The 14,144-nt window shown below is 61.7% G+C and overlaps 1 protein-coding gene across 5 annotated transcripts in view; it reads left to right on the top strand.

Moving 5' to 3' along the window:
- Positions 1 to 3,629: 3,629 nt before the first annotated feature.
- The window catches only part of SBF1 (SET binding factor 1), a 50,156-nt gene continuing 39,641 nt past the window's right edge, over positions 3,630 to 14,144 (top strand). For 4 of the 5 annotated variants that reach the window (XM_039704552.1, XM_039704549.1, XM_039704548.1 and 1 more), the window contains exons 1-2: positions 3,630 to 3,692; positions 4,765 to 4,831. In XM_039704552.1, coding sequence (XP_039560486.1) covers positions 3,645 to 3,692; positions 4,765 to 4,831 — 115 coding nt within the window. In that variant the 5' untranslated portion in view covers positions 3,630 to 3,644. Of the gene's footprint in view, positions 3,693 to 4,764; positions 4,832 to 9,653; positions 9,685 to 14,144 lie in introns of those variants that run through there. The other variant, XM_039704550.1, reaches the window with a different exon arrangement.

The following is a 14,144-nucleotide window of genomic DNA, read 5'->3' as shown; positions in this document are numbered from 1 at the left end:
GATGTGGGGCCGGAGATGGGATGGGGCTGCAGGGATGTGGGGCTGGACCTGCAGGGATGTGGGGCCGGAGATGGGATGGGGCTGCAGGGATGGGGGGCTGGAGGTGGGATGGGGCTGCAGGGATGGGGGGCCAGGGATGGGATGGGGCTGCAGGGATGTGGGGCTGGAGAAGGGATGGGGCTGCAGGGATGTGGGATGGGGCTGCAGGGATGTCGGGCTGATGTCCTGACCAAGGAGGCAGTTCCAGTTTGAGAGGTGAAATTCCAGTCTGTGTCCCAGTGGGAGCGCTGGATGCAGCTCCAGGAGGATCCATAGCCTTGTGGAGTTGCAAAAAACCCCAAAACCAAAGAGCCCCTCCTGCCCCAAACCAGTCCCAGTTTCTCCTGGTGCTGCCAGCCCAGGGAATTGGACACATCCTTTAAGGATTTTAACCCAAGCTCCTGGGGTTCCTGGGAGTGCTGCAGGGCAGAGCATCTGGCACAGGGGGAGCCCCAAATGTGTGGGGAAGGACGGATGGGGGCCAGGACAGAATTCCCAGCGGGAAGGGAGGGAAGGGATCGTGTCCTGCCCGGGGCTGGGGGGTGAGCAGGGACCTGTGGCTCCCCCAGGCAGCACCTGGGGACTTGCTGAGATGTCCTGGGAGCAGTGCCAGCCTGGGGCCTGTCCCATCCCAGGCAAGGCTGCTGTGGGATTTGCAGCTCCTGGTCCAGATGGAGGCTGCCAGGCTCCGAGTAAATCCCGGGATTTACCGGGGTATCCTGGCTGAGACGGGGTGGGAGTGGTGCTGGGATGGGGGGGAGGGAGTGTGGATGGGCCCAGCCCCAGCCAGGGACCCCTGGGAGGGGACAGGACCCTGCCGTGGTCACAGAACAGGGACATGGATTCATGGAATGGGTGATTTGGGTGGGAAGGGACCCCAAAGCCCCCCCAGTGCCACTGTGGGCAGGGACACCTGCCACTGTGCCAGGCTGCTCCAGCCCCAGTGTCCAGCCTGGCCTTGGCAGTGCCAGGGATGCAGGGGCAGCCCCAGCTGCTCTGGGCACCTGTGCCAGGGCCTGCCCGCCCTCCTGGGATGCTGGAGCCCCAAAAGAAGGGGGAAAGGGGACCTCGGGGTGTGCTGAGGGTGGGTGACACTGCTCAGGCCTCAGGGTGTGCAGAGGGTGGGTGACACTGCTCAGGCAGGGGGGAGCTCACCTGGGGCTCTTTGTTCCTGTGAGGAGCTCACCTGGCTGCAGCTGCTCCACCTGCCCCCCACGTGCAGCTCTTGTGCTTCTCTGTTCCGCTGGGTGTTTTTAATGGAATCGTGGAATTGTTTGGGGTGGAAAATCCCTCGGGGCTCATCCAGTCCAACCATCCCCAGCACTGCCGGCTCCATTCCCTGCCCAGCTCCATTCCCTGCCCAGCTCCATTCCCTGCCCAGCTCCCTGGCCATGTCCAGAGGGTTCTGCTGCCTCTCTGTTGCCTGAGGCTCAGGAAGGCCCCAGGCCCTTGAAGGTGCCAAATTCAGTTTAGGGAACATTCCTGCAGCAGCAGGTGCCAGTGCTGGGAGCAGAGCCGAGGCTTTGGCACACAGGAATTCCCGGGATAACCCAGGCTAAGTCCTCCTGAGCCATTCCAGCTTGTCTGAGGGACAGTGGCACCAGCCAGGCTGGCAGAGCTGGGGGGGCTCACCTGGACAGGAGAAGGATCCAGGCAGAGCTCAGAGCCCCTGGCAGGGCCCAGAGGGGCTCCAGGAGAGCTGCAGAGGGACTGGGGACAAGGGACAGGACCCAGGGAATGGCTTCCCTCTTGCAGCCATCCCATTGTCTGTCCCTGAAATCATTTCAATGGGATTATTGCACATTATTTTCCTTGGCTCTGCTGCCTCATCCCAGCCCATGAGGGCTTTGGGGTTCATGGAATTTTCCAGGCTCTGGGGTGGCTGGAAGGGAGTGACAGAAAAAGGGGGACAAGGTAGGAATGTCACTGCAGCACCCCAGAAGGAAACTGCCTTCTCCTGGCCCTGGCTGTGGGCAAAAGGAGGGTGAGGAAGGGGCTCTGGAGGAGTGGGGAGGGTCAGAAACTGCTCACAGCTCTTGGATCTTTTCCCAGAAATGTTTGGTGGAAAATGTGGACTCTTCTCCCCGGGTCTGGAGCGAGAGACAGGGACGTGCTGGGCTCATCCCAGCTCCTGCTCTGCTCTGGGATGGGTGGGAAGGAGGGGATGGGGAGGTGCTGGGCTCATCCCAGCTCCTGCTCTGCTCTGGGATGGGTGGGAAGGAGGGGATGGGAGCGTGCTGGGCTCATCCCAGCTCCTGCTCTGCTCTGGGATGGGTGGGAAGCAGGCAGTGGGGAGGCACTGGGCTCGTCCAGTGCACTTCCAGTGCTCCTGGTCTCATTCTGGACAGATTGGGGGCATTTTTCCCACTTTCCAGTTGGTGCAGCTATTCCCATCAGGAGCCCCGTGGCCTCCCTCCCTCTGGTGTCCAGCCAGCCCCGGGCACGGGGCTGTGTCCCCAGGCACGGCACCCCAGGGCGCTGCTGGCAGCGCTGTTATCCTGGAGTTCCCGTTCCGTGTGCTCACACCGGGATCACTCCGTGTTTGCAGCGCTGCCCAGAGGCCTGGCATGTGTCTGTGGGATTTACCCCAGCCCCCTGTGCCCACGCAGGGATTATCCCAGGGCTCTGGGATCATTCCTGCCTCTGGGAATGTCGCTTCTGCTCTGGGAGGGGCACGGGGGGTCCCTCCCGTCCTTCCTCCCCCAGCTCTGTGCATGCAAAGCAGCCTTCATCCTTAATCCATGTCCAAGTTTGGAGTGGTTGTGGCATGTTTGCCCCATTTTCTGGCTGTTAGCCAGTGGTTTTGGGGGTTTTTAGGTGTTTTTTTGCTGGGATTGGTGTGTCTGGAACCAGCTTGTGCTGCTGAAATCCCCAGGGGGACGGGGTCAGCACGGACATCACTCAGTATTCCTGAAAATCCAGGCAGGACAGGAAGCTGATGTTGGAGAAAATGTTTGAATTTTCAGTGTTTCTGTCGAATTTATAGTTAATTCCCTTTTTTTTTGTATTTTTCAATAGTTTCTTGCTCATTTTTCCCTGACCTTTGCCCCATGTCTGACTTGGTTTTACCCGTTTGTCGTCTTGGTGGTTTGGGGTTGTTTATTTTGTTGTTGAACTCTTTAGTGGTTGTTTTCTTTTTGTCCTGCTTGGTAAATCCCAAGATGGTTTGGCTGAACGGGGGGTCAGTCACTTGTTGAGGGTTTGGAAAAACCTAAACCTACGCCAGAGATGGAATTTGACCCAAATAAATCCCAAGTGCTGTTTTCTTTTCTGGGAAATGGGGGTTTTGCTGTGGGGGAAGTGAAGCAGTTTGGGGCAGAGGGGTGGCTGTGCCCAAGCTCCTGGGGCAGTGGGAGGTGTCCCTGCCGTGGCAGGGGTGGCACTGCAGGGGCTCTGAGGTCCCTTCCCACCCAGCCCATCCCCAATTCCATGATTCCCAGTGTTTCTGGCAGAGCAGCAGCAGAGATGAGTGTTTGCTCTCTCAGGTCTGAGCTGTCACTGCAGGGCTGGAAGCTCCACGTGTGGAATGTGCCAGGCACATCCGTGAGGAGCACTCCTGGCCAGCTGGATTCTCCTCAGGATGGGGAATTCATCTTCCTTACTCCATGGAGGCTTTCCTGTCTTCCTCAAATCCAAGTGATCCAAGGATTTCAGTTGAGTTTTTTTGGGAAATGAGGGATTTCAGGCTGGTGGAGATGCAGGAGCTCCTCGGGTCACATGGAAGCCCTTCCAGCCTTGTCCTCTGCTGCGCAGGGTCCCCTCAGGGCGGCTCCAGGTGCGTGAGGGCCCAGCCCCTGCCCGGCTCTGTTGGCTTTGGGTGGAGGAGCAGAGCTGTTTCCTTCTGGGAAGGAGCCCATGGGGCTGCCATTCCCAGCCCTTCCTGTCAAACAGAGCCTCTGCCCCTGGCCCAGGTGTGGGTGTGCCTCGGGGTCACGGAGTCACGGAATTCCTGGGGTGGGAAGGGACCCCAGAGCCCCCAGTGCCACCCTGCCATGGCAGGGACACCTCCACTGTGCCAGGCTGCTCCAGCCCCAGTGTCCAGCCTGGCCCTGGGCACTGCAGGGATCAGGGGCAGCCCCAGCTGCTCTGGCAATTCCAGCCCAGCCAGCAATTCCTCATGGCCAACATCCCATCCATGGCTGCCCTCTGGCACTGGCAGCCATTCCCTGGCTCCTGTCCCTTGTCCCCAGTCCCGCTCCACCTGGCAAACTGCATTCTCCAGGAACTTCCACTAAAATGGGGAATTTCGAGTCATGTTCTGTATTGATTTCTTCCCAGTATCCCATCTAAATCTCCCCTCTTCAGCTCAGACCCCTGGGATAAGTTGGGAAGGGCCCTGTGTCCTGCTGGTCTCCAGGAGCTGGGGCTGGGAGCAGCTCCAGGGACAGGTCTGCAGTTGAATCCTAAAATTCTGGAACTTCCTGAGCTGGAAGGGAGCACAGGGATCACAGATCCAGCTCCTGGCCCTGCACAGACACTCCAGCAATCCCAGCCTGGCATCCCTGGGGCTGTGCCCATTTCTTGGACAGCCTGGGCAGTGCCCAGCACCCTCTGGGGAAGAACCACTGAGCTCCATGACCTTGGGACTCATCCCAGCCTGTTCCAGCCTTCCCAGATAATCCGTGTGGGGGCTGAGGTGGGTTTGGGGGAGCTGGGTGTTGGTGGGGTCCATTGGGAGCAGGAGCTGCTGGGAATGTGCTAATCCTGGGAATAATCCCTGTCCAGGTTCGGAGCTGGCAGCACTCCCTGGTGCCTCCATTCCCATCTCCCTGCTCATTCCCAGGGATCAGAGGTGAGGAGCTGCTCCAGGTCACTGGGGCAGCGCTGGGACCAGGGCTGCACCCTCTGGGGGTGTGTGCCATGGGGTTTGGGGGGAGCAGGGACGGGCATTCCCAGGCTGGGCAGAGCAGGGCTCCTCTGCAGGCTGTGGGGCCAGGCTGAGGGACAGCTCCAGGCTCTGGGGAGCAGCTCCACATGGGAGCTGTACCTGCTTCAGAAATGCCCTGGTTCTCTGGGAAGTGCCGACGAGGAAGCTGAGGGTTCCAGGGCAGGCTCATTTCCCCATCCCGGAGCAGTCTGTGGTCAGCGGGGTTTCAGTTCCCCTTGGATTCAGCCTCTTCCTCCTCCTGCAGCCTCTGCTGTTCCTGCTGCCCTGGAGAGGCAGATCCCTGGTGAGGGCTGTCCCTCCTGGAGGGGATTCCTTCTGCAGCACACATCCTCTGAGGAGCCTGCAGCAAAGGAGGCTCAGGGGCCCTGGTGGCTCTGCACAAGTCCCTGGCAGGAGGGGACAGCCGGGGGGGTCGGGCTGTGCTCCAGGGAACAGGGACAGGAGAGAGGGAACGGCCTCAGGCTGGGCCAGGGCAGCTCAGGGTGGGCACAGCAGGAATTTCCCCCTGGAAAGGGGTCAGGCCTTGGCAGGGGCTGCCCAGGGGGGTTTGTAGTGCCATCCCTGTTGGGATTTCTGAGCTGTGTGGATGTGGCACTTGGGGACAGGGCCAGTGGTGTTCTCTGGGCATTCTCAGAGTTCCCATGTTGATGGGACATTTCGTCCCCTGTCAGTTCTGGTGGCTCTGGCACTGCGGAGCCCAGCTGAGGCCCCTGTGGAAGCTGACCCCATTCCCACCTCTCCATTCCTACCCCGTGGTTCCTGTCCCTGTCCCTCCCTGCAGAGCCCCCCTGGATGTGCCGCGCTCCGGCCCTGCCGCCTGTGTGGGACACAGGGAACAAAAGCTCCTTCTGCCCTCGTGGGAGATGTTGATGCTGGCACAGGCTGGGTGGAAATGATCCCTGCAGGGTCAAGACAAACTGAGGCAGGGCTTGGATCATTCCCTGTGCCCTGGCAGCCCGGAGCAGGGAGGGACTTGGGCACCCACGTGTGATCCGTGAGGGGCAGCCCTGGCTGGGGTTTGGGTTTGGGGTTTCCCTCTGTCCTTGGCTGCTCTGCAGGGAATTGCCCAGCATGGACAGGACCGGGGCTGGCACTGAGGCCTTTTGTCCTGGAGCTTGGAGCTGCTCTCTGCCTGTGGCTGGATCCTGTCCCACTGTCCCTCTGTGTCCCTTGGCCAGTTGGGAACAGCTCTGCTCTAGAGCCAGGCTGGAGAGCTGGGGGTGCTCACCTGGACAGGAGGAGGCTCCAGGGAGAGCTCAGAGCCCCTGGCAGGGCCCAGAGGGGCTCCAGGAGAGCTGCAGAGGGACTGGGGACAAGGGACAGGAGCCAGGGAATGGCTCCCACTGCCAGAGGGCAGCCATGGATGGGATGTTGGCCATGAGGAATTGCTGGCTGGGCTGGAATTGCCAGAGCAGCTGGGGCTGCCCCTGATCCCTGCAGTGCCCAGGGCCAGGCTGGACACTGGGGCTGGAGCAGCCTGGCACAGTGGCAGGTGTCCCTGCCATGGCAGGGTGGCACTGGGGGGGCTCTGAGCTCCCTTCCCATCCAACCCATTTTGTAATTCCCACATATTTTTCCCACAGGGCAGGAGGGGCCATGGGAGCAGCTGGGGCTGTTTTTAGGCCATGGGTAAATGTTGGCATCCCCATAATTATCACCCAGGGTGCCAGTGGAGCAGGGAATGGCTCCCACTGCCAGAGGGCAGCCATGGATGGGATGTTGGCCATGAGGAATTGCTGGCTGGGCTGGAATTGCCAGAGCAGCTGGGGCTGCCCCTGATCCCTGCAGTGCCCAGGGCCAGGCTGGACACTGGGGCTGGAGCAGCCTGGCACAGTGGAGGTGTCCCTGCCATGGCAGGGTGGCACTGGAGGGGCTCTGAGGTCCCTTCCCACCCAACCCATTTCGTAATTCCCACATATTTTTCCCACAGGGCAGGAGGGGCCATGGGAGCAGCTGGGGCTGTTTTTAGGCCGTGGGTAAATGTTGGCATCCCCATAATTATCACCCAGGGTGCCAGTGGAGCTGGGAATGGCTCCCCAGGGAAGCAGCTGGAATTTGGCATCAGGTAAAAATAGCAGAGTTCCTCCCCAAAACGCTTTTAGCAGCTCTGGCCACAGGACCACGGCTGGGCACCAGGATCCTCCTCCTGGGGGAGCTGAGCCACAGTGCAATGGCTGGGTGGGAAGGGGCCTCAGAGCCCCCCCAGTGCCACCCTGCCATGGCAGGGACACCTCCACTGTGCCAGGCTGCTCCAGCCCCAGTGTCCAGCCTGGCCCTGGGCACTGCCAGGGATGCAGGGGCAGCCCCAGCTGCTCTGGCAATTCCAGCCCAGCCAGCAATTCCTCATTGCCAGGATCCCATCCATGGCTGCCCTCTGGCACTGGCAGCCATTCCCTGGCTCCTGTCCCTTGTCCCCAGTCCCTCTGCAGCTCTCCTGGAGCCCCTCCTGGACATTGTCCCCCCATCCAGGTGTCACAGTCACCTGGTGGAACCCCAGAGGGTGTGAGGTCCAAAGGGACCTTCGGAGGTCACCTGGGATCCCCTAAAGCAGCTCCTGGGCCCTCACTGCTTCCAGTTCTCCTGGAGGGCTCCTCCAGAGGGGCCTGTGGCTCCTGCGGGTGTGGGTGGTGATTTGAGCGTTGTGGGGCCGTGTCCCCGGGGTTTATGGAGCCCTTCCTGCTGCAGCCAGGGCTGGGCAGTGCCAGCTGCAGGCCCTGGCCGTGTCCTGCTGCCAGGAGCGCCGGGGCCGGCGGCGCTTTCCTGCGCCGGGCTCTCGGAAGCAGGCGGGGTTTTTTTGATTTAATTACTTCCTCTTCTGCCTTAATGTTTCCAAAGATAAACACAGCTCTCCCTCGGAACGGGGTCAGGGAACAGGCGGGCTCTGCTCAGGCTGTGCCGAGCCCGCTCCCAGGCACAGCTCTGGGTGGAGGTGGTGGGGATCTCCCAGGATCTGAGCCTGCCGGGACAGAGGGATTCCATGCGGGCTGCTCCCTCTTCCCCGACCACTCCTGCATCCTGGCATCCTCCCTGGGCACGTGCTGAGTGCCATCCCAAAAGTGCTGGGTGTGGGCAGGCTCCAAGTGGCTCTTCCTGCAGGATCTGGGGTGGTGGGAGAGCCCCACATTCCACAGGCTCCTGGGATTTTCCAGCCTCTTTCTGTGCCAGGGGTTTGCCAGCGTTCCTGATCCCTGGGAGTCTGCACCCCCAGGTCCTGGCAGGGCACCTGGCACTGCCCCTGGCCTGTGTCCAGGGGAGATGGCTCTCTCCAACACTCCTGAATCTGAGGGGGATTTGGGAGAGGTAGAGCGGGATTAGGAGGTGGTTTGAGGAATAATGACATCCTGCATCGCACAGGGCTGGTGCAAGCCAGGGTGGGGGGATCAGCACCGGCCCCTCCTTCACCTGCCTCATTTCAGCTTCCCACAAACACCCTCCCCCAGAGCTGCCAGAGCCATGGCTCCCTGGATTCCACAGGGAGTGGGAGCTGTGCTCCATGGAAGTGTCCCCAGTCCAGCACCCCGGGCTGGCCGGGCGGTGACAGCCCCTGCTGCTGCTCCAGGATGTTGTCACTGGGAGTGAGTGACCCCGGGCTGGAGGGCTTTGCCTCCCGTGGGAAGTGTTCCGTGGCTGCATGGAGTTTTTCCAGCCTGGACTTGCATGCAGACAGTTTGCTTCCTCACCCAGCTCCGTGTCCAGGCTGTGAGTGATCCTTATCTTCCCGGGGTGATCCTTATCTTCCCTGTGTGCAGGGGTCAGGCACATCCTCAGACATCACCGAGGTGACCGTTAAACAGGGAGTGAGGACCTTATTCCTGATTTTTTCCCTTTTTTTAGCTGTACTCTAGACAGGAATTCCTGTTCCCGGTGTGGCTTTTGGGAGACTTTTGCCCTAAATCCCCTCCAAATCCCTCTGGCTGAGCCACAGGTGTCCCTGTCACCCTGCTCCTGCAGGGTTCCTGCTGTCTGGGAGGGGTTTTGTCCTTCCCAAGCTCCTTGTCCCATGGGATTGCACTAAAACATGGAGAGAACCACGAGTGGGAAATCATTCCTTGGGGTTTTGCATGTCCCATTCTGGGGGACACAGCAGCCATGCCACAGGGGGGATGTGGCCTTGGGGACAGCTGGAGGGGACACTGGGGGTCCGGTAAGTGCCACTTCAGGAAGAGGTTCTCCATGGAAAGGATGTCCAGAGGTGGAACAGGGGTTCCATTGCCCAGGGAGCTTTGCAGTGCCCATCCCTGGAGGTGTCCAAGGGATTCCTGGAGGTGGCACTCAGGGCTCTGGGCTGGGGACGAGGTGGGCATTGGGCACAGCCTCAGGGATCCCAGGACTGGCACAGGGAGCTGCCTGCACCTGCCATTGGTGCTGGTGGGGACAGGGCTGTCCCATCCCATGCTGGTGGCCAGGGGTGGCACAGGGACGGTGCTGGCCCTGGGCTGGGTGGGCTTTCCTGGCAGAGGCCACCCCAGCCCCACAAACGGCCCCTTTGTTCCCTCCATAGAAAGGCCATTCTCCGTGCCCCCGGCGGGGACACGTCACAGGGAACAGAGGCTCCTTTGTCCCCAAGGCAGACACTCGGGTGTTGTTCTGGGTGGGCTCGGGGCCGGGGGGCTGCAGGGCTGGGCTGGGCTGGGATGGGATGGGATGGGGTGGGGTGGCTCATCCCTGTCTGTGCCTTGTTTCTGCTCTTTGGGACGGAGGCAGGAGCTGATGGCCAGGCAGGAATATCCCAGCTGCCCCTCAGGTGATGATTCCTGGTGAGCAGAGGGGTGCAGGATGGGCTGGCTGTCCTCAGGTTGGTGTGACACATCCGAGAACCATGGAATGGTTGGGTGGGAAGGGGCCTTAAAGTCCTTCCAGTGCCACTCCTGCCATGGCAGGGACACCTCCCACTGTCTCAGAGTGTCCAGTGCCCTTAAAGGGGCTCCAGGAGAGCTGCAGAGGGACTGGGGACAAGGGACAGGAGCCAGGGAATGGCTGCCAGTGCCAGAGGGCAGCCATGGATGGGATGTTGGCAATGAGGAATTGCTGGCTGGGCTGGAATTGCCAGAGCAGCTGGGGCTGCCCCTGATCCCTGGCAGTGCCCAGAGCCAGGCTGGACACTGGGGCTGGAGCAGCCTGGCACAGTGGCAGGTGTCCCTGCCAAGGCAGGGTGACACTGGGGGGGCTCTGAGGTCCCTTCCCACCCAACCCTGCCAGGATTGTGGTGGAGATGTGGCAAAGGGGATGCAGCTCCTGGACATGACTGGAGGGGTGACAGGAGGTGGTCCCAGGGGTTTGGGGCTGGGATGGGATGGATGTCACCATCCCGGGCTGTCCCCCCTGGTGTGACACAGCCTGTGGCTCTGTGGGAGCTCCTGGCAGCTGCAGCCTCGCTGTGTTCCCACAGCCCTTCCTGCCTCCCGAGCTTCCTGCCCGGTGCCACGTGGGGCAGGTGTGCAGCCTGGCCTGCCTGTGCCAGCTGTGCCACTCCCGCATCCTGGGGAATTCCAGCGGGAGCTGCCGGAGCCCCAGTGCCAGCCTTTGATCCCAACCTGGCCCCGTTGGTTTGGCCCCTGGCAGCTTTGCTCCTTGGGCCCTGGTTCCGGCCCACCTGGGCTGGCAGTGGCTGCTGGTGACAAATCCCACTGGCTCCTTGGCGTGGGAATGTCCTGCACAGGGCTCCCCTGGGGACAGGCTCTTTCTGCCACCGTGGATTCTTGGAGTCAGGTTGGAAAAGGCCTCCCAGGCCATTGAATCCGACTGTTCCCAGCGCTGCCAAGGCCACCACTGGCCCTGTCCCCAAGTGCCACATCCCCACGGCTTTGAAATCCCAACAGGTATGGGCACTCCATGCCTGTGCCAGGGCTGCACAGCCCTTTCCAGAGGGAATTTCCCCAAAATCCCCCCTGTGCTGCCCTGGCCCAGCCTGAGGCCGTTCCCTCTCTCCTGTCCCTGTTCCCTGGAGCACAGCTCGACCCCCCCGGCTGTCCCCTCCTGCCAGGGACTTGTGCAGAGCCACCAGGGCCCCTGAGCCTCCTCTGCTCCAGGCTCAGCCCCTGCCCAGCCTGCCCAGCCCAGGGGCCCTCGGCCTCCTGCCCCCCGGGCTCAGTTCCAGCCTGGCAGTGCCCTCCCTGCCCTGGCTGTGTGCCCTGGGCTGGCAGGAGCCACCACTCCCTGCACAGGCAGGACAGAACGTGATGACTGCAGCATCAGAGCTGGACGGGTGGGAAGGGACCTCAGACCCCTGCAGTGGCACCCCTGCCATGGCAGGGACGCCTTCCCCTGTCCCTGGCTGCCCCAGCCTGTGCAGCCTGGCCTGGGGAGGTTTCAGGGCTGGGGCAGGAGCTGCCTCGGCTGCTGCTGGTTGATGCAATCGCTGCCGGGGCTTGCGGGGCATTTCCCAATCCCTGTGTGCTGCTGCAGGGGTTCATGGCTCCTGCCTCGCTCCAAGAGCCCCGTCAGTGCCCTGCTCCTGCCGGGCTGGAGCAGCTCTGGGCTGGGCTGGGCTCAGAGCTGGGCTCTGAGGGCCCTCAGCAGCAGCTCCAGCTCCTGGCAGGCTGTGTGGCCTCGTGCCTGCTCTGTCCCTGCCTCTGCAGGAGCCACCTCCAGGCAGGGCTTTGGAGCACAAGGATTTTCTGGTGCTGTAAAGCTGCGGAATTTATAAATAATTCCTGCAGCACAAAGCTCTCAGAAGCCTCAGCTGATGCTTCCAGGCAGGGGTGAGGCTGCCTGCAAACCAGGGGGGAGCTGGGGAATCATTAATGGTGTGAAATGAATGTTTCTGGAGTAATTTAAGGTATCTGAAGTAACTGGGTGTTTCCAAAGTGTCCACACTCTCTCCTGGACATCACCTCCAGGTTGGAGCCTGGGGGGAAGGAGGGCTGGAGTTGCTCTGGCTCCTGTGGGGAGGACTTGGAATCCTGGAATGGTTTGGGATGGAAGGGACCTTAAGTCTCATCCAGTTCTATGGCAGGGACACCTGCCACTGTGCCAGGCTGCTGCAGCCCCAGTGTCCAGCCTGGCCCTGGGCACTGCAGGGATGCAGGGCTCTGGTGACCTGTGTCAGTTCTAACTCTGAGCTGTGTTGTCTGAAGTTTGTGTTCCCCTGGGTGATTTCATCCCGAATTTCCGAGGTTCAGGGGTGTGGGAGTCGTGTCCCAGCCTGCACAGGAGCTGTTCCTGGGGACTGGCTGGACCAGTGGTCCCGTGCTGGTGGTGAAACACCTTCGGTCACCTGGGAGTGGAGGGTGTCAGGTGTGAGGGGTGGGACAGGGCTTGTTCCAAACAAGCTCCTGTGCCTCAAATCGCTGTGGAAATTCCCTTCTCTTTCCGTTGCATCCAGCTCCTCAGGAAAAGGAGACTCAGGGCTGCACTCAGCACTGCACAGCTCCTGAAAGGTGCTGGGCTCTGTCTCCAGCAGCACCAACACAACCACAGCACAGCCCCGAGCTGGGCCGAGGGAAATTCAGGCTGGAGAGCAGGAAAAAGCTTTTCCAGCAGGGGGATAAAGCTCTGGGATGGCTGCCCGGGGAGGGGGTGCAGTCACCATCCCTGGGGGTGTTTGACCAGCGTGGATGTGGCACTGGGGCCAGGCTCTGCCTGAGCTGCTGGGCTGGGCTGGACCCCATGGGCTGCAAGGTCTCTGCCAAGCCAGGGATTGTGGGAATTCTGGGAATTCTGTGAATTCTGTGAACGGGCTGCAGGAGCTGCTGCAGGGCTGGTTCCCTGCCCAGACCCCGGAGCAGGACCTGCCTGTGGGGCCGGGATGGGCTGGGGCTGCCGTGCTCCCCCTGGGAGCCCCCCGGGATTTTCCAGGGAGGGTGGGCACCTCCTGCGGGCTCCGGGAGCCCCCAGGCCCGGGAGGCAGCGCCTGGCTGCTCCGTGTGCAGGCTGAGGCCCAGCTCTTGTCCCTGGTTGGGGCACACGGAGCGGGGACAGCGCTCGTGTGTCCGTGAGCCGTGTCCCAGCAGCGCTGTTCCCGGCCCTGTCCCGCCGTGTCCCGGCGTGCCAGCGCTCCCAGCCGGGGTCATCCTCTGCCCTGCCTCAGCCCCGTGTTTACCGCGGGGCTTATTTAGAATTTCCTGTATCACAACAACATCCCGTGACCTTCCAGCGCGCCCGGGCTCCCCCAGGTGTCCCGGGCTGCAGGAAGGATGGAGCAGCAGCTGCCTGCAGGCCGAGCTTCACAGGCACACGTGCTTTGCCAGGAACCTCGAGCTTTCCCAGGGACCTCAGCTGGGGTGGCAGGAGAATGGATGGGGCAGGTCCAGCTCCCCCGGGCAGGAAGGGACGCGCTGATCCCGCGGCCGATAGGGAGCTGAGTGCTGGGAAGTGGGAAAGCTGGGATCAGCTGCCCGGGCAGCAGCTGAGGGAAGTGCTGCGTTCCTGAGCCAGGCTGTTGGTGACAGTCCCTAACATCAGGGTGTACCTGCCTGCAGCTGGCTGACGGCTGGCAGCTCCTGGTCCTGGGAAAACCCCAGAGTCCAGATTCCCATTGTTCTGAATAACCCTTGGAATGATTTCTGTTTGTGTTGGGGATGATGAGCTTGAGACCTGAGCTCCCTTCCCACCCAAACCATTCCAGGATTTTGTGGTTTCGTGTCCATTCCCCTTTGACTGAGGGTATTGCAGCAAAGCCGTGGCAGGGCTGGATGTGGAGGGCACAGCTTGGAGCTGTAATCCTGACGTGTGGATCTCAAGGGATTTTCCTGTCTGGGGCTTGAGCCGAGCCCTTGGCACTGCGAGTGGGCAGCCTTTGGCCAGGGCTGGGAGCACTCGGGGCCAGGGCTGCCTCCAGGGGGACCTGGTGACAGGGCAGCGACCTGGTGACAGGGCAGGGCCGTGGTGACAGGGCAGGGACGGGGTGACAGGGCAGGGATGTGGTGACAGAGCAGGGCTCTCCAGGCTCAGCCCCTGTGGAGTGACAGGGCAGGGATGGAGTGACAGAGCAGGGACGTGGTGTGGGAGCACGTGGCCAGGCAGGATCTGGTTGACCCCATCCCTGTTAACCCAATCCCTGTGGATCTTTGGTGCCCATTTTGGCTCCAGCCTTTCCGTTTTTGGCCCGGGGCTATAAATGGCCCCTTTCCCTCTCCTGCTCCTGCTAAATCCAGCTGTGGCTGAGCGGGACCCTGGGGACTCGTCTGGGCTCCCAAAATAGCCCTTCCCTCGTGCTCCTCCTGCTTTCCCAGCCCCATTCCTGGCTCCTGGGATGGAGAGGCCCCGGGTGGTCCCT

This window comes from Passer montanus, unplaced genomic scaffold (assembly GCF_014805655.1).
Source record: "Passer montanus isolate IOZ18808 unplaced genomic scaffold, ASM1480565v1 scaffold177, whole genome shotgun sequence".
NCBI lineage: Eukaryota > Metazoa > Chordata > Aves > Passeriformes > Passeridae > Passer > Passer montanus.
Note: the sequence above shows the minus strand (reverse complement) of the source record. Positions and strands in the feature narration are given on the sequence as shown.